Source organism: Papilio xuthus, unplaced genomic scaffold (assembly GCF_000836235.2).
Source record: "Papilio xuthus unplaced genomic scaffold, Pxut_1.1 DF826945.1, whole genome shotgun sequence".
Lineage (NCBI taxonomy): Eukaryota > Metazoa > Arthropoda > Insecta > Lepidoptera > Papilionidae > Papilio > Papilio xuthus.
This window is the reverse complement of record NW_013531704.1, coordinates 8,190,151-8,212,763: the sequence shown is the minus strand read 5'-3', so window position 1 is coordinate 8,212,763 and position 22,613 is coordinate 8,190,151. Positions and strand designations below refer to the sequence as shown.

The 22,613-nt window shown below is 37.9% G+C and overlaps 2 protein-coding genes across 8 annotated transcripts in view; one reads left to right on the top strand and one right to left on the bottom strand.

The window, feature by feature from the left end:
- Window positions 1–199: 199 nt before the first annotated feature.
- Window positions 200–3,853, top strand: LOC106121007 (histone H2A deubiquitinase MYSM1). The gene is made up of 10 exons (XM_013316479.1): window positions 200–295; window positions 542–640; window positions 731–845; window positions 926–1,585; window positions 1,900–2,121; window positions 2,246–2,386; window positions 2,552–2,750; window positions 2,849–3,083; window positions 3,233–3,452; window positions 3,557–3,853. The coding sequence occupies exons 1-10, from the start codon at window positions 219–221 to the stop codon at window positions 3,656–3,658; spliced, it is 2,070 nt and encodes a 689-aa protein (XP_013171933.1). The 5' UTR covers window positions 200–218; the 3' UTR covers window positions 3,659–3,853.
- A 2,536-nt stretch (window positions 3,854–6,389) lies between these two features.
- The window catches only part of Axn (protein axin), a 62,496-nt gene continuing 46,272 nt past the window's right edge, over window positions 6,390–22,613 (bottom strand). For 5 of the 7 annotated variants that reach the window (XM_013317029.1, XM_013317027.1, XM_013317031.1 and 2 more), the window contains 16 exons: window positions 15,735–15,799; window positions 13,619–13,700; window positions 13,234–13,339; window positions 12,789–12,903; window positions 12,478–12,626; window positions 12,115–12,229; window positions 11,902–12,030; window positions 11,367–11,512; window positions 10,575–10,712; window positions 10,034–10,142; window positions 9,678–9,821; window positions 9,272–9,377; window positions 8,837–9,053; window positions 7,739–7,966; window positions 7,210–7,386; window positions 6,390–7,054 (listed from right to left, as the gene is read on the bottom strand). In XM_013317029.1, coding sequence (XP_013172483.1) covers window positions 6,928–7,054; window positions 7,210–7,386; window positions 7,739–7,966; window positions 8,837–9,053; window positions 9,272–9,377; window positions 9,678–9,821; window positions 10,034–10,142; window positions 10,575–10,712; window positions 11,367–11,512; window positions 11,902–12,030; window positions 12,115–12,229; window positions 12,478–12,626; window positions 12,789–12,903; window positions 13,234–13,339; window positions 13,619–13,652 — 2,040 coding nt within the window. In that variant the 5' untranslated portion in view covers window positions 13,653–13,700; window positions 15,735–15,799 and the 3' untranslated portion in view covers window positions 6,390–6,927. Of the gene's footprint in view, window positions 7,055–7,209; window positions 7,387–7,738; window positions 7,967–8,836; window positions 9,054–9,271; window positions 9,378–9,677; window positions 9,822–10,033; window positions 10,143–10,574; window positions 10,713–11,366; window positions 11,513–11,901; window positions 12,031–12,114; window positions 12,230–12,477; window positions 12,627–12,788; window positions 12,904–13,233; window positions 13,340–13,618; window positions 13,701–15,322; window positions 15,465–15,734; window positions 15,800–22,613 lie in introns of those variants that run through there. The other 2 variants (XM_013317032.1, XM_013317033.1) reach the window with 2 other exon arrangements.

Genomic DNA, 22,613 nt, shown 5'->3' with positions numbered 1-22,613 from the left:
TTTAATACTTATTATTATTATTTACTTTTATTTTATTTTATTTACTTTACTTTGGAATGTCTCTTTGACAGTGAAAGTCAATCATAGAAAATATTGTTGTAGATAAATTAAAAACGGCACTTAAAACGATAAAAGATGGCGCTGCCACAACAGATTATAAAACCAAATTGATTATTTACTCTGAGTTGTCAAGCGAAAAGAAAATATAAACATGAAAAATGGCGGATGAAGACGAAATTGACATTCTTGGAGATTTTTCATTTAATTCTTGTTTGGCCCAAAACAATCAGGGAATGTAAGTTACTTTAATTTGCTTCATACATTATGTTTCCTAAAACTACTTATCTTAAAAGTGACAACTATAAAATATATACATTTTTATATTTGTGCCAAAGCTTTGTTATCGTTTTAAAAATTGTACGCATTAAGTAATGTTACATAAAACATGTCACTACTTCTTTCAATGCCTCCAATATACCGTTTCAAATTTTATGTTTCAATCTCACATATAATGAAATAATAATGAAAATATTTGTTGTAGCCCTTCCTGTTCAGATAGGGAAGACACGGTGCATCCTCAATGGTTGCTTGACTCAACTGCTACAAATTGGTATGATAACCAAAATAAAAACAATAGTAGGTAAGTTGTAACTTTATAACAGTGGTGTAAATTAATTACTCTTCACATACATAAAAATATCATATTTCTCAATCATATTTTTCTTTTTAGGACCAAAGATGGACCTTTGCGGAAGTTGTCAGGAAATAATTCAACAAAGATAAAACTTGTAGAAACAGAAACTTCATGGAGTCAAGAAGAGAGAGACATTCTTAATAAAGAAATGGTATTTATGCTATATTTAACACAAATTATTTTTTTTGTTTTTGAAACAAAAATACGTCATGTATTTTTTTATTTATCCAGGAAAAATATGGTCAAAACAGTCATAAAATAGCTGAATCTCTGAAATCAAAGTCTGTAGCGGAAATACAAGCATTGATTGAAGTTGAACATGGAGTTAACCTGAAGACACAAGCAATAGGAATATTTAAGCCCGAGGATTACAATATACCAGTTGTACAAGAAGAAGTCATTTTGGATGATATAATAACTATTCAAGACACTATACATATGGTATCAACAGCACTTCCAACAATACCAGTTGCAAAGAAAGGAACCAAAAAGAAATCTTATGTAAAATCATCAAAAAGCCTATTAAAACCTAATATCTTAGATTCTAAAGAACCAGTTCTAGTTGCAATAAATCCATCAGAAATATTCTATGATGATGATATAAATATTGGTTCAACTGAATATGTCGGTACAGATATTGATGCAGGTGATGCTGTTTTAAGAAATTTAGCAAAGCAACATAAAGAAAGGGTGAAGGGTGGAAAGAAAATAGGTAACCATAGAAGGAAAGTTTCCAGGAATTATGATAAATCTAAAAGTAAGGACTTATTGAAGTCACCACAAGGTAGACAAAGGATAGACTCTGGGGTGTCTGAGGATGCAAAGAGTCCTAAGATGCAGATTGTCTTGGGTTCAGGACAAGCTTTGCCTGTTTCGGAAGGCGAACAAGTTGTAAGTATTTATCTTACTTATATTATAAATGTGAAGTTTAGATGGATGGATGTATGTTTGTTTGAAGGTATCGCAAGAACGGCTAAGTAGATCTTGATGAGATTTAGTCTACATATAGGACATAGTCTGGAAGAACATATAGGCTACTATTTGATTTTTTTTAATTATGTGCACACGGAGCGACTGCTAGTTAGTATGTGTAACTAAAAACTGGATGCCTAAGATTGTCGAAAAACATGTAAGAGAGGGGATAGATTATAAGGTCTTTGAACATGATTTTTTTATTAGTTTCATGTTATTCCATTATCTTTCAGATTAAAATTGAGAAAAAGAAAGATTCGGAGCCCGAGAGTGATATAGAGATAGATATTGACAGTGACACAGACAATATGAAAGAAGTAAACAGGATTTATCATACAAATAATTCCGCAGAATTATGTGAAGATAGATTAAGATTAATTAAAGAGGATACGCCAGTAGCTGTCCCATTAAGAAAATTTGAACCGATGCCAAAAAGGAGGAAAAGAATTAATTTGGTGAGTAGGAAAAACTTGATACTATAACAAATATATTTTTTAACTAACATTATAATCTCTAGAGTGCATATTTAATAAGTAACAATTTTTTTTTACTAAATATAGGAATAAAATATTTATACAGGATGGTGGGGGAGGTTGTACAATAATGCATACGGCAGCGGGAGATCTATACGAGGTGGCGCCGGAGCCGCGCCGCGAGCGCCCGCCCCGCAAGCCGCCCATACATCTGATAAGATGTCGCGTTTACAATGATGACAAACCGGTCAGTATAAAGAATCATTTAAGGAATTCATTGTGATATAGAAATAATTAAAAGTATCAAAAAGTACTTAGTTTTTTGATGATGATCAATTTATCATCATCAGTATAATGGAAAATTGTTGAAACATTTGATCAACTTAGTATAACTTATGATGAACTGTATCAGGCGCCGTGCACAGTGTCGCTAAACGTGTCAGCACTGATCGCGATGGACGCGCACGCGCACACGTCGCGCGGTGAGGTGATGGGGCTGCTGGGAGGCGTGGCTTGTGCAGCCCCGCCCCCCGCTCCGCCTCGCCTTTTAGTAGCCGCCTACTGCCGCGCTGCTGCAGCCAACGCGCGCACTCACTGCGATATGGATCCCGGTAATTCAGATTCTTCACAACTCGTATAAAATAATTACCCAAAATCTATTTTATATTCTTTTAGTTGTCATCTAAATTGTTTATTGCTGTGTCATTAGTGTCCCAGTCTGTGGCAGCGGAGGCACTACGCGGGCGCGGGTTGGAGGTGTGCGGGTGGCATCACTCGCACCCCGCCTTCCCCTCAGCGCCATCCGCCCTCGACCTGCGCTCGCAGCGCGCCCTGCAGGCGGCCCTCGAGCGCGCCCCGCCCCACCCGCACGCCCCGCATACGCCCTTCCTCGCTCTCATCACCTCGCAGCACTGGCCGCCGGGGCGAGATGCATCGCAGTACACGTTAGTAACCAGATTACCCTAAACTTCACAAAAAGTTACATTGAAGAACTAGATAAGATTTTTTGCAATATTTGAATTCCTGACCGGAAGGGTCATTGCATTGTAATCTTTATCTACTGATTTACACCAGTAAAAACTTATTTTTCCAGATGTTTCCGCGTAGAAGAAGATGGTGATAGCAAAGAGGACGACACTCCGGCGGGTTATCAGTTAAGTGTGCGCGTGGAGGCGGATGTGTGCGTAGGCGACGTGCCGCGTGTTTTACGCGAGCTACACGCGCTGCGACATGCGCACACACGCGACGACGCCCTCGCTGTTGTTATGGCGCGGGACGTGTGCCCGCACGCCGGTATCACTTACTTAGATAAGGTATGAATAAAAATAAACAAGAATTTAAAAAATAGATTATTTAAAAATGAATGAAAGAAGCAACTGTCCGAAACAGTAAAAGTTTGTAATATTCGTTGTTGCAGTTAATTTCAAGTGTGTCGCGGCACCTGCGCTCTGCGGGCTACAGCGACGAAGACGCGGTGACGACGCGGCTGCTGCGCGGCATACGCGAGGTCTTTAGATGACCTGACGACTTTAAGTTGTATAATTGTGCCTAACTGTGATCATATTTATTACAATATACATTTAAGTTAGCTGTAAATCTGGTGCAAAATAACTCCTTTAGCAATAATTAAATTACGATATAACCATAGCCTTTATTTAATATATTTAAATCTAATTATAGCACAATAAGTGTGCCTTATGTTTTGTGTTTAACAGTATTAATAAGTTTCAAAATAAATAATTCATAACAAACACGGTTTTTAATTTAATTCGACCCAACGATTATCTTCTTGGCAATTAATATGCTTCTTTAGTTGGCAAATTAATAAATAAAAAATCGAATATGGCACAGTTCCAGTTTATTTTTTTTTTTCATCAAATGTTACATGTGCTAGATAAAAAAATAATACAGTCCGATTAGTGAAACTCTTTTACAATATGACTGCGAACGTATCGAAAGTTGTACGATTTGGCAAAAAGATGAAAAACAATATATAGTCGCTAATAATATACAAATGGAGAGATGTTTTGTTGTAACATTTTATATATATCGTACGACTTTCGATTTGTCAACGGTCCAATGGTCACGTAGCGCCATAAATCACTGAGTGTTTTCTAAATATAATTACAAATCGATTAATTTTGTCCAAATTACAACTAATCTTGTAAAACATTTCAACAAGCTTTAATTTCGACATAATTTGAAACTTTCGGAACATTTAACGAGATTGTACTCGAGACGCTACTGAGTACCGAAAGTGCCTTAATATATTAAAAACGATATAGTTCATCTATGTACGGAGCACTGTCGACGTGACTGGACAAATTGTGCGCGGCGCAGACGCGGCTTGCCAACATTGTAACTGAAATTCAAATCTGTATAAAACAGTACTTTAAATTTTAGTTGAAAAAAAATGAAAGATGGAAGAACAGATAACTTTAATTCGGTTTGTGTTTAAAAATTGTAAAGTAAATGTCGGAACGCTGACACGTCTGCACCGCGGCTAGCATTACACAATAAATAAAACAAAGAATTAAATAAGAATATTAAAGATTTCGAATGGTGGTAGCGTTACATCTATATTTACATTTGAATCGACCTTAAAACTAATTAGAAGCATCAAATATGAAAACTTTATTAACATTGAAGGCACATGATTACGCACCCTATTCTCAATATTGTGCATTCGTCGGTGCGACTGCTGTGGACCGGACACAAGCTAGTTTACTTACATTACATCAAATAAGTACTATTCATGGACAAGACGCGCTGCGCCTGCTCACAGCGAAACCTCTACAGAGGGCCTACCACGTATATTTGTGAAAACGTTTTCGTGACGTCATGGACAAAATTTATGCAGCGCCCATATCGTACGGTGCTAAGTAAGCGAACAAATGTCATAAAAATTTTATCATTACGAAGGCGCTTGTCACAAATATTCGTGCTAGAGCCTCTGAATGTAATTAAACGAACGAATGAACGATTTCGCTGATGTCAAGCGCAGAACGAATTCAGACTAGTCACCGTTCAAGGTTGTCATTCGGTCTATTACATTACTGATTCTCGTCTCAATTAATTTTACTACAAATTCTGTTAAATTAAACGTTGCAAAACAGATATTAATTTAAAAAAATTTAGATCGTATTAAACACAACACGTAGTAGAAATAATAAAGGCGGTTATAGACAGATTTACTATACGAAGGAATTCCAACCTCACTGCTGACACTATAGACCTATTCACAGCATAGAGCGGATATTATATTTAGTGTCCACTTAAACACAATTCATTAGATTATATGTAACTTTATCGATAGTTATATTTGTTGAGATCCCATCATGCATTGGAAGGCTTATTCACATAATTTCGGATCATCAGACCGCGACTGATAGATACTGTAAATTATTTAAAAATAACGGAAAAAACGTTGTAAGAAACATATGTTCATTTTCAAATATTATTTTACGACATTTTTCGACTTATCATAAACGATAATGATTAAAAATGTGATAATATATGAAATTGACACGAAATTATTTAATTTAAAAGAACTACAAATGAAGTGAGTTCTAGAATTATATAATTAAAAAGATATGAACAGTTTTGCAAAAGTAAATTGTACTTAATATAATTTTAAACTCACTTCATGAGCGTTTTTAATTATTTCCTATAAATTGTATTAGGAATTAAAAGAACACAGTAATAAATAAGATTACAGTATCTATCACTCTGGGACGTTAATTTCATTAAAAAAATACTTCGACATCCAATTTCGCACTCAACGAATACAATAATTTGATTCGAACAAAAACATTTTGTTAACACCTAATTTAAAGATGAAATATACAAACTAAGCAGTCATTCATATAACACTAGGTATAAAAAAAATGCGTACGGTTTGAAAAAAAAATAGATATCGTACTGTAGTAAGCGTACTCAACTAGCTCCGAAATAAAAAAAAACGTAAAAAGGCTAAAACTGACGCCGAGGAACCGATTTTATATTACAACATTCGTCATTTATAACTATTATGATTAATTCTATCGTAATTATTTTTTTTAATAAATAATTTACAAAATGTCTATTGCCCTGTCTGTGGCTAAAATTAGTTATTAAACTCTTCGTTCGCTGCAAACATTAAATCAATAGATTTGAATATAGCTCAATTATCTGAGCGTGTCAATACTGAGTTAATATTATATTATTTTAAATATTAAAAAAAAAATATTATATTGTACATCGAACACTCGATTTGTCATTTAACAAATAAATATAACTACGGTATTCCGTAAAATAAATCTACAAATAATAATATAATCAAATGAAGAATTCTTCATTACAAAACTTTGCAATTTGTAAACATTTTTATAAACTGGCAAGACTTAAAACATAGAGTAAATAAATCATATAAACAATCCTTTTCTGTACGAAAATAAAATCACTGGAATTAGTAACATGCAAAATTTTATTAAGTTCTTCCTAAACTCGTTTCAACATCAACAAGGCGCAGTGTAGTGTAGCGGACAGACAGGGCGACGCACTGCATGCGAATACCGCACATAATTCACTGAATTTCTTCTCACACAGAAGTGATTTTTGCTTGCACAAAGAATGACACTCATGACACTCTTTCTATAAATTGTCTTATAAGCGTTATAACGCCAGCTTAAAGAAAATTCGCCCTACTTTATACATTTATATAGTTATCGGCAACAAGGACGTTTGTACAGTGACTGGGGCGGGGCTGGGGGCGTGGCTGTGGGCGGGGCGAGCTGTTGTGGGCGGGGTTCACTCGATGTTTTTGACGCGCGCCATCACCTTGCCCTCGTACATGGGCAGCGTGTCGGCGTCGTTGCTCACCTCCTCCTGGATCACCGTGTTATCCAGATCCGCGCACTCCGTTTTGAAGAAATATCTATAAAAAATATATTTTCATATTTTGATAACACAAACATAATTTAATTAAAATTATATATTTATTTTTGTTTGACCCTTGTAGAAGTAAAAAAAAAGTTTTAAAGTAAAAAGTAGAAAAGCTTAAATAAATAAAAACTTATAAGGTCGTAGTACCTGTAGTTTCCTTTCCTTGGCAGATAATCCTTGAAGGTCTTGAGTGTGAGCGGCACGGAGGGCACCTTGAAGCGGTACGGCACCGCCTCGTCCAGGAAGCTCACCACCACCACCGTGTGCTCCGCCGCCCCCGCCGCGCAACCCGCGACGCCCTTGCCACCGCCCCCGCCCCCACCACTGCAGAAAGATAATACTAATTAAATCTTTCCTTTAATCAACTATTTTGTCTGTGTATTAATATTAATACTTTAATGAGGAAAGATTTGTTTGTTTGCTTTAAGTAGGCCCCAAAACTCCTGGAGCGGTTTGAAAAATTCCTTTACTGTTGGGAAGCTACACTATCCCCGGATGACATAGACTATATATTTTTTTTAGGCTATGCACGAAAAATTTTTTTTTCTAATTGGGCGAAGTCATGTGTTTAAGAATTGATAGCAAATGCAGATACCAATATTTGGCGGTCACTTAACATTGAGATAGCAGCACTTTAGCGTTGTTTAGATGCGTGCTAAGTACAGTGGGTAGGTACCGTGGGCGTGGTGGCTGGCGGTCGCGGCGGCGCGGCTCGTCCCGCTCTGCGCTGGAGGCACGCGAGAGGTCTCGCTGGCGACGCTCGAGGCGCTCCAGCCGCTCCGAGCCCTCCGCTATCCACAGCAGGATGCGAGGCTCCACCCCACTCGCCCCGCTCGCCCCGCCCTCGCTCACCACAGACACCCCGCTGTCCGTCAGCTCCGTCGCCGTTTTCTTTGACAACGATCTGAAAAAAACGACTAGATCATTAAGTACACAATAGATTTTAATAAAATAAAAGTAAACTAATCATAAAAACAAAAACTTGAATTGCCATATTTTAGTATGTGTTTTAATTTCTTCCAATTCAGTGTATTCCAATATCATATGTAAATTTTTTAAACATGTCAAAAATTCAACAGCTCACACCAAACTAAAGCAAATAAATAAAAAAAAACCGCTGAAAAGGTAAATTTGAATTGATTCTTCGTTCTCTCAAATTACTTTTTTTTAATGTACCGCAACAACGATGAACTTCCATAAAGACAAGCCGGACACACAACTACGACAACGAACATGCGCCAAGCTTACAACTAAATTAAAAACGAAATAAAAAGTAAAACGCATCGCTCTAAGATAACTCCTCAACGTCACTAAGCTCCAAATCAGATTTCAATTGAACAGCAAAGAAACCAACTGCACGGCGTTACATTCTGCCAAGTATGAATCACCTATGTGTCACGTTGAAGGGGCGGCTTAGAGCTGCGTTATACCGCGGCTTATACGCGCTTACAGCGGCGCAAGCACGCGCTAATACAGTGCGCTGGAAAAGAGTACACGTCTTTACACTTCGCATGCTTTATTATTACAAAAACTTGTGTTATTCAAATTAAAATGCTATTAATCGCAAATATAATTCGGCGAAGACGTACAAAATAAACTGTTTACAACTTAATATTACTATTTCGCACTTTATATAATATTCACAAAACAAACACATGTTAGTTTTCGGCTTTTTAGACCGATCCATAAAAACACCCATACAAACTATTAGTAATTTTAGTTAAAATGTAAAAAAAAATGCTTGTTCAACTAAATATATAGTAAAAATGCAAACCTGCGTGTCAGTGAGTGTGGATGATGCATTCCCTCGGGCGCGTCGTAGTGTCCCGAGTCAGCGGAGAGTGCGGAGGGTGCGCGCCGCGCTGAGTGGGCGGGGTGCGTGCTGTGCGTGCCGTGCGTGCCGTGCGGGGCGTGTCGGCCGCGCGCGCGCCGCCCACCCGGCGGTGACGCGCCCGGAGTACGCTCCGACCACACACGAGACACGTGCTGATCTGAAAAGTCACATTACATTTAATAAAAAAAAAACAGATTTACTAGCTGTCGCCCTCAACTCCGTCCGTGCAGGATTAGATAGTAGCCGATTCTCAAACCTACTAAACATGCATATAAAATTTCATAAGAATCGGTCAAGACGTTTCGGATGAGTATGGTAACTATCATTGACACGAGAATGTTATACATAAAGATGAGGTATATTTGTGTGACTGACCGAGAATGTCTTGGTCGTTGTCGTCGTCGACCTGCAGCTTCTCACGGATGGCAGCGGCAACCAGCTGCGGTGGCAGCGCCTGCGTTGACAGCTCTTCGCCCTCACCCTGTAAACATATGATTATTTCTTTTGCTGTCGTACTTAATATCGTAAAGTAGGCACTAAGAAGAACTTTCAATGGTAGATTTCTTATTAGAGAGACCGCTTAATGATTTGGGGTATGCTGTATGCTAGAGTAAGTATACGTCACTCAAACATTCAGATTTGTTACTTACGAAAAGTACCCTTTAGTACAAATTGGATATGATAAGTATTGATTTATTCATAAAAAATCTGCAGAAAGAAATTTCTTTAACCACTATATATACGGCAGTGGGTGTAGCAGTTGTTGTGGGCGGGTTAGTACCTCAGCGAGCCTCCTCTCGAGGCGGTCCTTGGCGTCGATGTCGCGGCGTACACGCTCCAGCTTCTCTGTGAGGAGCGCGGCGAACTCCTGAGGCGGCAGCGCGCGCAGCTGCTCGCACTGCACGCGCTGTGTGCGCGGTATCACCTGCACAACACGTAACACTTATAACAACACATTTACTAAGCTTACACGTAAATTCAAGTAAGTGTCATTCACAACAACAAATGGCCTTCAGGTTCAGTTTTCATACTTTTAAATGATCGTCAGACTCTTTAATTTTGTAAGTAATCTTAAAGCGAGATTGTGTTTTCTGTAGTTATATGTGTGCACATGTTGTGTTTGTACGTGCTGCTCACCATGGCGGTGTCCTGCTCCTTGTTGATGAGAGCATGTCTGTCGAGGCCGTGCAGCCGCGGTCGGTGTCGCGACTCCCGCGGCTCGCGACCGCGCACCGCCATGCCGTCACTGCAATAAAACACTATCATATGAACACAAAAAACGATATCATGAATTCTTTGGACGTTGTCATACAAACTTGATGTAATAGAATCGCTAGATGGCGCTGTCTGTAAATCAGACACGCTGTACCAGTTACTTATGAGTATCGTATGATTATGATTTGCATTGTGATATTAGTGTTTGCTTCAAAGCTGTGTGTGTGAAAGGGGAACTAAATGCAACTTAGTAGGTAAAAAAAAAAAAATCTAGTTAAGCTCACGTCTATTTACTTACTTATATACTTACCAACTTCGTAGCTAATAATAAGAAAAAACACACTTACCTTGCTATTTAAGAAATACTTGTGTCATAACTGAGCCCTATATAAAAATCTTCGAATGTCAGATATTTAGTGACTGCAATAGAGAGGTGTTGAGAGCGAGATGGAGGTATACTCACACGCTGCTGCCGGAGAGGGACACAGCATCGCTGTCAGTGCGGCCGCTGCTCAGACTGGCGCGCTCCGAATCCTGGCGCGAGGCGGGACAGTAGCCGGCGTACGACACGTGCGCGCTGTACACCGACCGCTTGCGGTGCCTGCTCTTACCACCGGGACGGGGACGAAGGGCAATGGATGTGGTGCAACACGTGATACATCGTAATACGCGCGTCGTATAGGAGTTTAAGACAGGAAAGCAATGGATGTGGTGTATACACGCAATGTATACGTTATTGTAAAATTTGATGTATCGTAAAGTATCGAAGGATATTTGTAAGGGATAAAGTCAGGTGGTAAAAACAGTGTAGCGTGGATACAATCGTAGTCAGCGAACATGCAGGCAGGGAACAAACATGGGGGCAAAACAATACAATGGACACATCAGTTAAGCTGCTAGGGGATAAAATTATTAAAAATTAAAATTAAATGAAAGGCGTTACACGCTGGGACGTGCATGCATTGCGGGGTCACTCGTTAAATAAAACGTGTATTAGACTAGCAGTGAAACTAAAAAAAAACTATGAATAATGAACACATTGAAACAAAAATGACAACTACACTTACATATCTACTTCGTCTAACAAACTATGTATAATTAATATTACAAAGCAAATAATTATAACATCAAAGAAGTATTTTTTACTGTACATGTATTGTCTTGTGTAATTTACTGTGAAGATGAACAGTGTAATCAGTGTCGTGTAATAACACGTGCATGTTGGTGTGTGTACAGTGTACAGATGTGTACTCACGGCGCGGTGTCGGAGTGCAGCCGGCGCGTCTGCGTGGCGAGCAGGGCGTCGTGCGTGAGTCGCGCGGGCGCACCACCAACACTCGCACCGCCACCCGCGCTCAACTCCTGCCCCTCGTGTAGCGTCGCCAGTCCACACCCCAGAGACTGACAAACACAATACACGTTAAACATAACTATTAAAACTGTAAATAATTTAGATCCAAACGTATAATTATGTTAAGGCATGTCTGAAGCGCATAGAGGCCATATGTTAGTCCTACGTCCTTTTTCCTAATATGGAAAATATATCCTATTTCGGTTTATTCTCTCCTTTACCCATTAAAAGCAAGGAGAGATAACCTGGACACTTAATATAAATATGTAAAGGTCTACGAACAGTAGTCTATTCGCTATTTTACCATTTGCCTCATTAAATATAACCAACATAAAGGCTTATACTTGAACACCGTGATAACATTTGTAAAGATGACATGTGTAATGTGATCATGTGTGTATTGTGTACAAAGGGACAAAGAGGTAAGAAGGGAACTCACAGCGAGGTCTCTGTGCGGTGGCTCTGTATCAGGCGAGGAGAGCGGCTGCGTGGCTGCGCTCACATAAGACACGTACGCCTCCGAGCGTAGAAACGCTTGATACGTCGTCTCCGTTATCGCCAGCGTCACCTAAAACATTAAACGTATATATTTCTGCGTGTAGTTAAAAGTGTTGTATACAAAATCATAACAATGTAACTTGTGGCGCTTTACCTCTTGCTCCATGTTATCGAAGATTGTCTTTTCGATGTTGGAGCCATCCTTGAGGCTTTGCTTTACGCGCTGCTTCAGCTCCTCGGGCATCGCTAGCTGCGACTTGCGGAGGAATCTACAATAAACGAATATTTTACACTTAGTTTGCCCGCGTCTTCGTTTGCGCAGTGTTTGACTGACCCTCATATTTTATGATAGATTATATTGTAATAAAGATAACAAATATAAAGATTGATTTACATTGGAAATAAAGTGCGCATGGAGTCATAGACAGTTTGACAAACAGACAAAAAAATTAACAACCGTTTTGAGCTTTGTTGAAAAAGATATATTTATTAGTTATAGTATATAATAGATACTAACTTGTATATAGCGGAGACGACCTGTCGTATCTTGGGGGGCTCGGTCTCCTGGCGCAGGCCTTGCACGGCGAAGTAAAAGTTGAGGCGGTCCACGTGCAGCCCGCCCGCGCCTGACACGAACTTGCGGAACAGACGCACGCCCTCCGCATCCTAGTACATACACGATACCATTGTTTAGTATACGTTTCCACTAACGAAACACTGGTCATCCCAACTGTTCGCTTGGACTTAAGACTCAAGTGTAGTGTATGAGAGTGAGAAGGGCAAGGTGTGTGTGTGTGTGTGTGTGTAGAGGGAAGGTGGAGGGGTTACCTCGAGTAGGTCGTGTAGTGTCCGCGCCCAGCGCATGTAGGGCGGCGAGGTGGGCGAGCGCGGCGAGCTGCCCGACGAGCCCTCCGTCTCCTCGCGCCACGCCGCCGCTCCCATCCTGACATACAAATACCTACATTATTACCAAATACTTAAAGTGTATATGTACCCTAATTAGTGGATATCCATGGCCTGTATAAATATATATTTACAAACACACTAGTAAATAGAGATGACAATTTTTTTAACAGATATCAAGCTGTAAAAATTTAACCTAGGAACATGTAGAGTATTGAAAAGGAATCCATTATTTTAAACATAATTCTATTTAGACTTCTAAATTTCATTAAATATCTTTAATAAATAAATTTAAATAGTTTCATAGTAACAGTAGTATATGCGCATAAAAACCTATAAAATTAATAAAAAAAATGTGCTAGTGACTCACTTAGAGAGGTGTGGGTGTGTGAAGACATGTTTGGATTGAGATTTGCTCCTCTCCTCCCCAGAAGCCGGCGGCAGCGACGACCTGTCTGCAAGCTTGTGCTCCCAACCTATATGTTAACAATACAAAAACTTTTAACTATTACAATTGTACAAATAAAGAAACCACTACTTACAAAATTATGAAATAAATTGTTAGGATCAGGAAGGGTTTAATTTTTCAACTTATATGTCCATAAAAATGTATTCTAAACGGCTTGGTTTATCTCAAATAATCATAACTAGCAGCTTTTAAGCCAGAAACACCACCATTAAAATCTATCAGTTTTTTTCAAGGACAAGGGAATCTAATCTTGTGGAATAGATTTTTTATAACTTGTTTGATTTACCTTGCGGGTGGCCGCCTATAGGAGTGTGGCTCATGGCGCACAGGCCCTGCTCCCACCCGCGCGCTGCATGGCGAGACACCAACTGACAAACAAACAATAAATCTATATATTTATCAAACCATAATACAATAATATAATCTACATATATCTACTACTATAGTTCACATCAAAATTATCACTTAAACATTAGAAAATCAAGTTATAGTCATGTAGTTTAAGTAAGTTTCTACAAGTAGCAGAAAGAATAAACAATGTTCAGAAAAAAAAACTCCTATCACACTAATAAGACATAACTAAGGGATGTCAATCAAAAAAAATTACTAAAATTGCGTATTTTGTAAGAAAAACTATTAAAACCATTTACACAACACTTAAACTGTCTCCTTTTCTTCCATACCATTCTTATTATATCCATTTTAGTCAGTTTTTCTTTCAATATTACCGAACAATAATTACACATTTCACCCGACTCACAGAATGAGCGTACCAAGCATTATAAAAAAATCAATAATCCAAACGCAGAGGGCAAAATACAACAAGCCTTTCATACAATTTGCACAAGTTGGAGAGAGACAGCAAATAAAAATGAGGCAGCGGTCCAAAGTCAAGAGTCTCCGTCATCGATCGGAGCACAGAGCCAAACATCAGCTTTGCAACGGCTGTTAAAATCTTTTCACAATGCGTATCACTATACTAAATTCACTCATATTAAAGCATATCAAATTACAAAATAGTTTAAGTTTATTATAAAAAGTTTAAAAGTAAACTCCGATCAAAAATTAAAAATTTCCTTTCACTAAATATCTTTATAATATTACAAAAAAAAAGGTACAGCATAGTAAGAGCATGTCATAACAAATTAAATCATAACTTCATGGTTCAATAAACCATTTATGAAAAAGGGCAAAAAAATTATAAAGGCCTTACCATATTCATTGTATTTAAACAAACAATGAGTAGAAGGAACTTTATAGTAAAAAAACAGTCTATGGTATAACAACACTGGATATTAATATTTTTTTTATGGAAGCTAAGTTGAGAAAGCACGACTGCGCAGTGCTCCGTCAGTGATCCGAGTGAAGGATTCAGGGCTGGAGGCTGAATGTGTAATACAATGGGCTCCGATCGAACATTGCTCCGGCCCTCGCACATTGTGTAGTGCCAGTGTTTATGATAGGGTTTATTATAACTACAAATCAATACTAACCATATCTTATACACATTGTGAGAACTAATAATATAGTTTGTGTAAATAGAAAGTTTTTAAATGTGTTTTATATTACAAAATACATAGTGTTTACTTTAACTGTAGTTTTAACATTTATTATTTGTAAAATAAATTACTATCTAAGTAAACTTTTCCCACATAACCTATTCAATATTTGCTCATTCTATTGAGTGTATAATCTAAACGAGATCGAATGACCAAAAATATTTGTGGGCTATAAAAATAAAGACGGGAAACAAGTTGTAAACAAAGAACTATAGTCGTGAAAGTTGCCGCCGAATACGATTCGATAAAGAAAAGTAAGCTAGAGCAGTATCATGCGACGCCTCTCAAAATTTCGTAAGTGCCCAGCATCCCGAATAATACCCCGCGGTTGTAAACACAGATATCTTACATGGAAACCCGGAAGGATCTTATGGATATATATTTATGGAACATTAATGAGTGAAAGACTACATAGAATTTGATACACTTACTCACTGCAGCAGAACGGCACTTTCTTTAGCAAATGAGGCGAGGACATAAAAACGAAAAGTTTCTTGGAAATAAATAATAAATTAGCTTGGCTCGATTTGGTTTTGTATACAACAGCGACACGAGTTTGACACTTGTCATTTTTGATGGATGAATGCATGACAGCGGAATTACTACGTAAACTAGCGCCATCTAGTCCTGCGTCGAGCAACAAGGAAATGGCGGGTAATTTGCATATTGTTAGAATGTGTCACTAGATGTCAGTAGACGAAACATAAGAAAACTAGATTCTTGGCGGGAAATACAATTTCGTTGGACAAGTTTTTTACGCTATTTTTAATTAAAAAATAAACCAAAATACATTTAAATCTGAAAGTTTAAAAATTTATTCAAATATTTTTCTAATTCCCGTACCTGTGTGGCAGCTTACTGCCGCTGCATTTTCGTTTGTCGGATCCGTTTGTTTGTTGAAAATGTATCTGGAACAACGTGGAGCATGTTAAAACTTTTTCAATGAAGACTTTTTGAAGCTACTAGTAAGTTATGCATAATTTTGTCTCACTTTTAATTATATTTTAACAAATCTCTCGCAATGTTACCAAGTAAAAGTTCAGTTGAGAATTAAATTAAGGAATATTGTACGAGATATATAAGACATTCAATTGTAACAGCAAATTAAATCGAATCTCTTTCGATTAACAAATGGATGGAATGTATTATAATTATCAAAGAGATTTAGCAGTTCGCGACAATGGTGGCGGCTATGTTTGTTTCGGCGTAGATCAGACGACGGCGGAGGTAAGCAATAACGTTAATTCGATCAAAACAATTATAATAGAAATGTTATTTGTTAGGAATTTGATTCCCCTGTTATAGATAATAAAAATATCATATCACAATAAAACACGTTTTATTAGTTTAGATATTAGATATTAATTCTATTCGTAAATTTTATGACAAAGGCCGTATTTGACAGTTTTATTTCACAGCGTTTTGTTGCTTTTCGCAACATATTAAAATAAGTTGCACAAAAATATATTGTCATGAATTTAGTTCTCTTTCCACGTTTTTATAGAAATTTAGATAGTGGAAATCTACAGTTAGTTTATCTAAAATAACAATAGGACCAACTTAATAACGCTTAATCAAACCGTAAATCTTGTAATTTCTAATACCACAAAGTATAATAAATTTCCAAACAAACATTTTAGGTTTTATAACATTTTATAACGGTTGGAATCATAAAATTAACAATTTGACGTGTGACCATCGTACGGAGCGGGGACCGTTGCGTTCTTTAACAAAATTATCACGTCATGCTCAGGAGCTGATTAGCATCACACCACGAATAACACTTAGCTCACCATAAACCGCCATAGACGGCAGTAACCATAGACCGCTTTAGCTGGACCTAGAGTGAGCCAGCATGGATAAAATATTTCCGATATGTTTTATGAAATTAAGCATAACGGTGCAAAATATGAAGTTGACGCTCTCTTGTTTCGTATGCTAAGACTCATTTTTGTTACCAATTTTAGCTTTACGATATAATGACGTACCTACAACTTCCTCCGAGAACAAAGGTAAAATAGACATATTTAAGGTTTTCCGTTTGTTCCGTTAAGTGAGATGCTGCTGGCCTTTCCCATAGTCTTCTAAATCTTCTTCACGTTTTTCTAATCCACGCGTTTTTTTTTTGTTAAAGTTGCGTGCGACTTTCGTAACATTTTTAAATCAGTTGCGGTCATCGTTGGCTGCGTTTTTACCACATTTTACAGACACTGTATTTTAAACTTTTAAAAAAAATAAAAAAGTTGTCAACATTTGAGCAGTAGCAAAGGCGACATGGGTCGATAGATCGGGCCGCGTCGCCCGCTATCATTAGCCGAGAGCACGCACTAAGCGACTCTTTGATGTGCGCAAACTTTCCCGTTTTCCTTTGATTGCTATAATGGAACTGTGCTGTTATTACACTAATTGAATTTTCGCAAAGCCGGCGCGTCACCGGTTTATTCGGACCGGCGTAATACCTGTCGGGTACCAGGGCACCTCGAATCATCATCGTATGACAAATAAAAATGATAAACGACAATTTTATCTATCTTAAACCATTTTTTTACATGTTCATAGTAAAGAATTCATATTAATCGATTTAGTATCTATGTTGCTAAATCATAAAATTAATAAAGGAACATGATTATGCTCGAATATCTTCAAAGAAAAAAATAATTGTAAGGAAAAAATAACCAAAAACCTTTTTAAACGGCGGAAGATAGTAGCTTCATTTTACAAAGAGATTAAGTTATGGGTGAGGCGAAATATAGTTAATATGTCACCTCTCTATGTCATCAGACTCGAGTATAACATATTGAATATATTGGCCAAAGGAGGCGTCACTTTGTGCTTATAATGAAACTACGGCAAAGCCTGCCTACAATCATTTTCTTTTAAATTTTAATAACATTATAGTCGTAAAGAGAAGAAATGGATGGACTGTGCGAAAGGTGACGATAGACGACGAATGACACATCTATGTGGAAGACGAAATTTTGGTGACTCACATAGAGTGGGATAATGGCAGAAAAAATGAACAGTAATTTGTAAATAAGAAAGGACATAGTATAAATGTAACATTAACACAAACTCGTCAGTTGCGAGGTGTTGGAGTGAGAGGAGAGACGTGTGCACGTTATTGGATCTAACTTCCTTTGTCTCTGCTTCGTGATTTAATTAACTATTACAAAGCTTTGTGTCTCACCTTTACTTTGTAAGCACCAAGCTACGACAATCAATATAAAATACTCCTTAATATAAAAACATTTATTAAAAATGTATGACATGAATGAATTTGACCCGTCAATATTTTAAGGATTGTGGCACAAAATATTTATAATGCGATCTTATTTTGGTAAATTTTACCAAAAGCTGTCAACTCACAAACATTAAACACTAGAATGGGCAAGGTGCAAAATCTTGCCTTTGTCATCTCGTAGTTGAGGTAAAATCAAACGGCCGATGCTTTAGACGAAGATCAAAACGATAAGGGTTGTTCACTTTCAGAGAGATTCGTCGTCAAAAGGACGCGGCCACTTTGATCGGACCGATTCCTTGAAAATACCTACGCAACGTACTAATCAATCGTACGAGGGTATATCGGAAAAGACATTAAAGGCAATAGTTTCAGCTTGCGGTGAACTGTTTGCGAGAGCCGAGAGCGGGGTGGGTCTGGGCGAGCGCGGGGGAGGCTCCGAGGGCGCGCGGGAGGGACACGTTCTCGGCGCACATCAAAGGCGAGCCGAGACAAAGCCAGAGGAGCCTTTTAACTTTATTTAGCGGAGTGGTAAGTTTAGCCGGTCGCGAATCGCGCAGGTTAAAGAGTAACACACTCACTTTGAGCTAGGGCTGCGGGGGGCAGGGCTGCCGATAAACAATTTGTATCTCAACTTAATATCTTCTCGATTAACATAAAAAAAAGAAATCTATACTGAAAACAAAGGGATTAAAATTGAGGTTTTGATGTGCCCACAAGATGATTATAACGCAGGAAGATTCCTCACCAGGTAAGTCAATTAAATGAAATATTCACATTGCATATGCAAAATTTAAAGTTTACTATGAGGAATATAAAAACAGCGCTTACAGCGCAGCCTGAAAAGCCTTATGTGTATTTTTTCACATTTCCACTTAAAATGAGTGAGCGAGTGGCAGAGGCAGCCCTAGGGAGGGGTGGAGGCATCAAAGCGGGCCGCTAATGCCGGCCGCGGCGGCGCTTTGTCGGCGTCCTTTGAGGCGCGGACACCGCCTGCGCTTTGGACAATAAACCATCGCGATTGTCGCACCACCTCGCCCGCCCGCCCTCCGGCGCCGGCTAGGGTTGTCTACGGATTATTCTGATGCTAAAATTAAATCTGCAAAATATCCTGAGTCGCATCTGTATTAAATCTGTAATTTTAAATTTTTCTTATTACGCATACAAGAAATGTTTCTCTTTCAAGAGCAAAGATTTATTTGTACATTCTTCTACACATTCTTTATGTTCTTTTCGTTTTTGTAATTCATATCCACTTTACCCTTTATTCAGTTAATTAAGTTAACTAACTTTATTAGTACATTTATGTTTTGGACAGCTTGACCAAAGACTATTAAACATATAGACAACGAAGCAATTTATATTACAATTACATAAATTATTTCGGCCGACAAGACCGTTGCCTTGCACACAGCTAATCGATGAATCCGCGGCAATAAGGGAGGGGGTTGAAATGCAAATTATTGCAAAAATTCTAGCAATATCCGTTTGTTCATTTCGTAATTGAGTTCCCGTTCGCTTTGACGCGCGCCGCGCTTTTAGACCATCCCTGTCTCTGTTGTCAAAACGATTTTTTATGGTTCCATATGAAATGGCTTCTCTTTAATTTCATACCCTTTGCTGTTCATGGCGGTTGTGTTCCCGCATTCACGTGCAAAACTTGTAGTTATTTGATTTCGCTAACAATACATGTTGCAATATCTTTTCAGAGAAAGAAACTGTCACACTCTAGAGTCGCTTAATCATGACTAACAGTCCCTAAGTGATGATTCATATGAAAAATGAACACTAAAGAATTCAAGACATTGAGGGTTGCAGTAAGACCATTTCACTTTCGCCCATATCAACAAAAGAACAATCGTTTTACATTAATGTGATTGCAAATATTAAAATAATTTTATATTTATTTAAAAATAAAAATGATATCAGACATTGAATGAACGGGTAGAGATCAAACTCGGTCCGATGAAATCAATAAGTACTTACCCTGATTACTCTCATTTTGTATCGGCGACGCGACCGCGACGCGGCATGCCGACGGCGTGCCGTCGTGTCACACGATGTATACACTTGTCGATATTGAAATTGAAACATCAAGAGACTAGCGATGAACTTTCACTGGAAACCTTTCATTGCGAAACCTTTCAACGTCAAATAGTTGTTAACTTTGTCGATAAACGGTAACATGTTTCAGTTCGAACCTATCACGTCCGCGACTAAAGGGGATAAGTATGTGTATGAACAAATTGCATAGTAAATATGTGGCATTTCGATAAATATAATCGATAAAATCTGCAATAGGTATGCTGATGTCTACTATATTTGTATCGCTACAAATTCTTGTCAACACATAAGTACAAAGTATCGGAAGAAATCGAAATACTTGGAACATAGTATTTTATCAACAGTTTTAACAGCATTCTGAGATGTCTTCTGAATAAGTAATATAAAACCTCTTTATATAAAAGTACTGCATTCGTCAAAAACTAATTACATAACTCATTTGAAAGCCACTAGACTCGAACATGTAAACACGAATCGTATGGAATGTTGCAAATTACCTTAGAGACTTATAGTTGTTAAATCTCGTCATTAAATTTAAAGCGTCCCCTCCCCCCACCTCCTGCCCCCCCTTACCCCGTAGCCCGCGCTGATTACCATAAGCTGGCACAAAGGGCCGCGTTGCCTTTGACGAATTAGCCTCACTAACATTACCTATCTCTGACGTGGATAAAACGCAACGCTCCCGTTTCCCGCCACTCGTTCGGGAGAGACTTTGCTCATTGGCGATTTCCATCCCGCGGTGGGGCACAAAGCGCTCCTCAGCCGTTTGAACCGAGGCAATTAACTTCGTATTTAGTTTAATGTGCACGGTTGCTCTGCGAATAGAAAAAAAAAAGTATCCGACTCGACAATCGCTGTAGGAACGCGCGGTCGGCCCGCGGGACGTAATCGCCAGATTAAACATATTTAGCGATAAACAAAAAACTACAATTCCAAAGCGTGTGCTGCGCTGCCAAGGAAATTCAGCTTTGTGTCTGCTCAATGACTTCATTTACTCACTCAAAGCGCCTTTGTGGACTTGCGCTATAATTTTTAACTTAAACTTACTTGTGTTTGTAACGAAAGTGAATTGCAGCGAACAAAATACATTTATTCATTTTTATTTTATACATAAAAGTTAAAAACAAACACGCGGCTACCCACATTTAAATCACCACTACTTATATACATGATTTATAATGAAAATCAGAAGCGTTAGTGTTTTTATTAGTTTCAATGTTATTAGACGAAAAATTTATCTTAGAATCCATAATAGGTACGAGCATGTCAAAATCAAATATAACCTGATTAGTTTAAAAAGGAATGGGTTGACCGTGCTCATCTTGGCGGGACACTGCCGCGCCTACAGATAAGGAATAATTAAGAAAATAAAGACCGCCGATTACTTATCAGACAAAACGTAGACTTGTTAATCTAACTCTTTACATATTACGTAACGGATGAGTTGCTAATATAAGTTAAGTTATAAAATAATTACAAAGCAAACTAAGGGTGACAAATCAAAAGCCGAGGTTCTTTGAGATCAAAAGAATCAAATTTGTGAATTGTCAAAGGCAAAGTGAGGCAATCTATTTGTCTGAGCGGCTCGGACGCCGCGCCCGCTCTTACAAAGCGAGGGAAATGTGGAACTTTCACTATAAAATCATTTCTTTTGTGAATGTTTCAAAAATATTAAAATCTTTCTTCAAAGTTTTTTTAATTATTCTAATTCAAATATTTCTGTGTATATTTCTTTAAATGGATGTTATTTATTCTACATTCTTATACCTCATGTTTTACACAACATATTCGTAATAAAATAATAATCTCTGTATTTTATAATAGTTAATGTTGCGTAAAAAACAATGGAACCTTATAAAAACCAAATACAAAGTACATATTAAAATCAAATAAGTGTCAACCCTAATGAATCGAGACATGAATGAGTCGAAAATTTCGTCGAGGCAAACAATTAAAACAACGACTCGTAACTAACTGCTTCCTGAGCAGACGAAACAAAACAATCGACATCGCATCGAGTGAGTGAGTAATTGGTGAATGGTTACTCGCGAAACTCATTCATTCATCAAAGTCAAATGTGCAGGAATGCTAAGGAATGCAGATAGCTGTGAAAATGCGTACGTACAATCAGTTACACGCTTGTCATTCATTGCGGAGAAAGCGATGTCGTGTATTGGGAATTTGGTATTCAGTACCCAGTACTTCCCGTCACGTTTAATTCATTAGTTTAATAATTAATTGAAACTGTTTTCACGGAGTTACTGTCTTTATTTACTAAGAGAACCTAACATTTAATAGTTCAACCACTAAACGATTGTCTTAGGTTTCAGATCTCGTATCTCAGTAGTAATTAATTTACCTTTATATGTGTTGACATTAACGATATTATTTACCTATATGTAGGAGAATGGTGTCTACTT

Coding starts and splice junctions, on each gene's coding strand:
- LOC106121007 (XM_013316479.1), top strand. CDS start 219: ATGGCGGATGAAGACGAAATTGACATTCTTGGAGATTTTTCATTTAAT. Junction 641..730: donor CAAAATAAAAACAATAGTAG/GTAAGTTGTAAC, acceptor TTTTCTTTTTAG/GACCAAAGATGGACCTTTGC. Junction 2,122..2,245: donor GGAGGAAAAGAATTAATTTG/GTGAGTAGGAAA, acceptor ATATTTATACAG/GATGGTGGGGGAGGTTGTAC.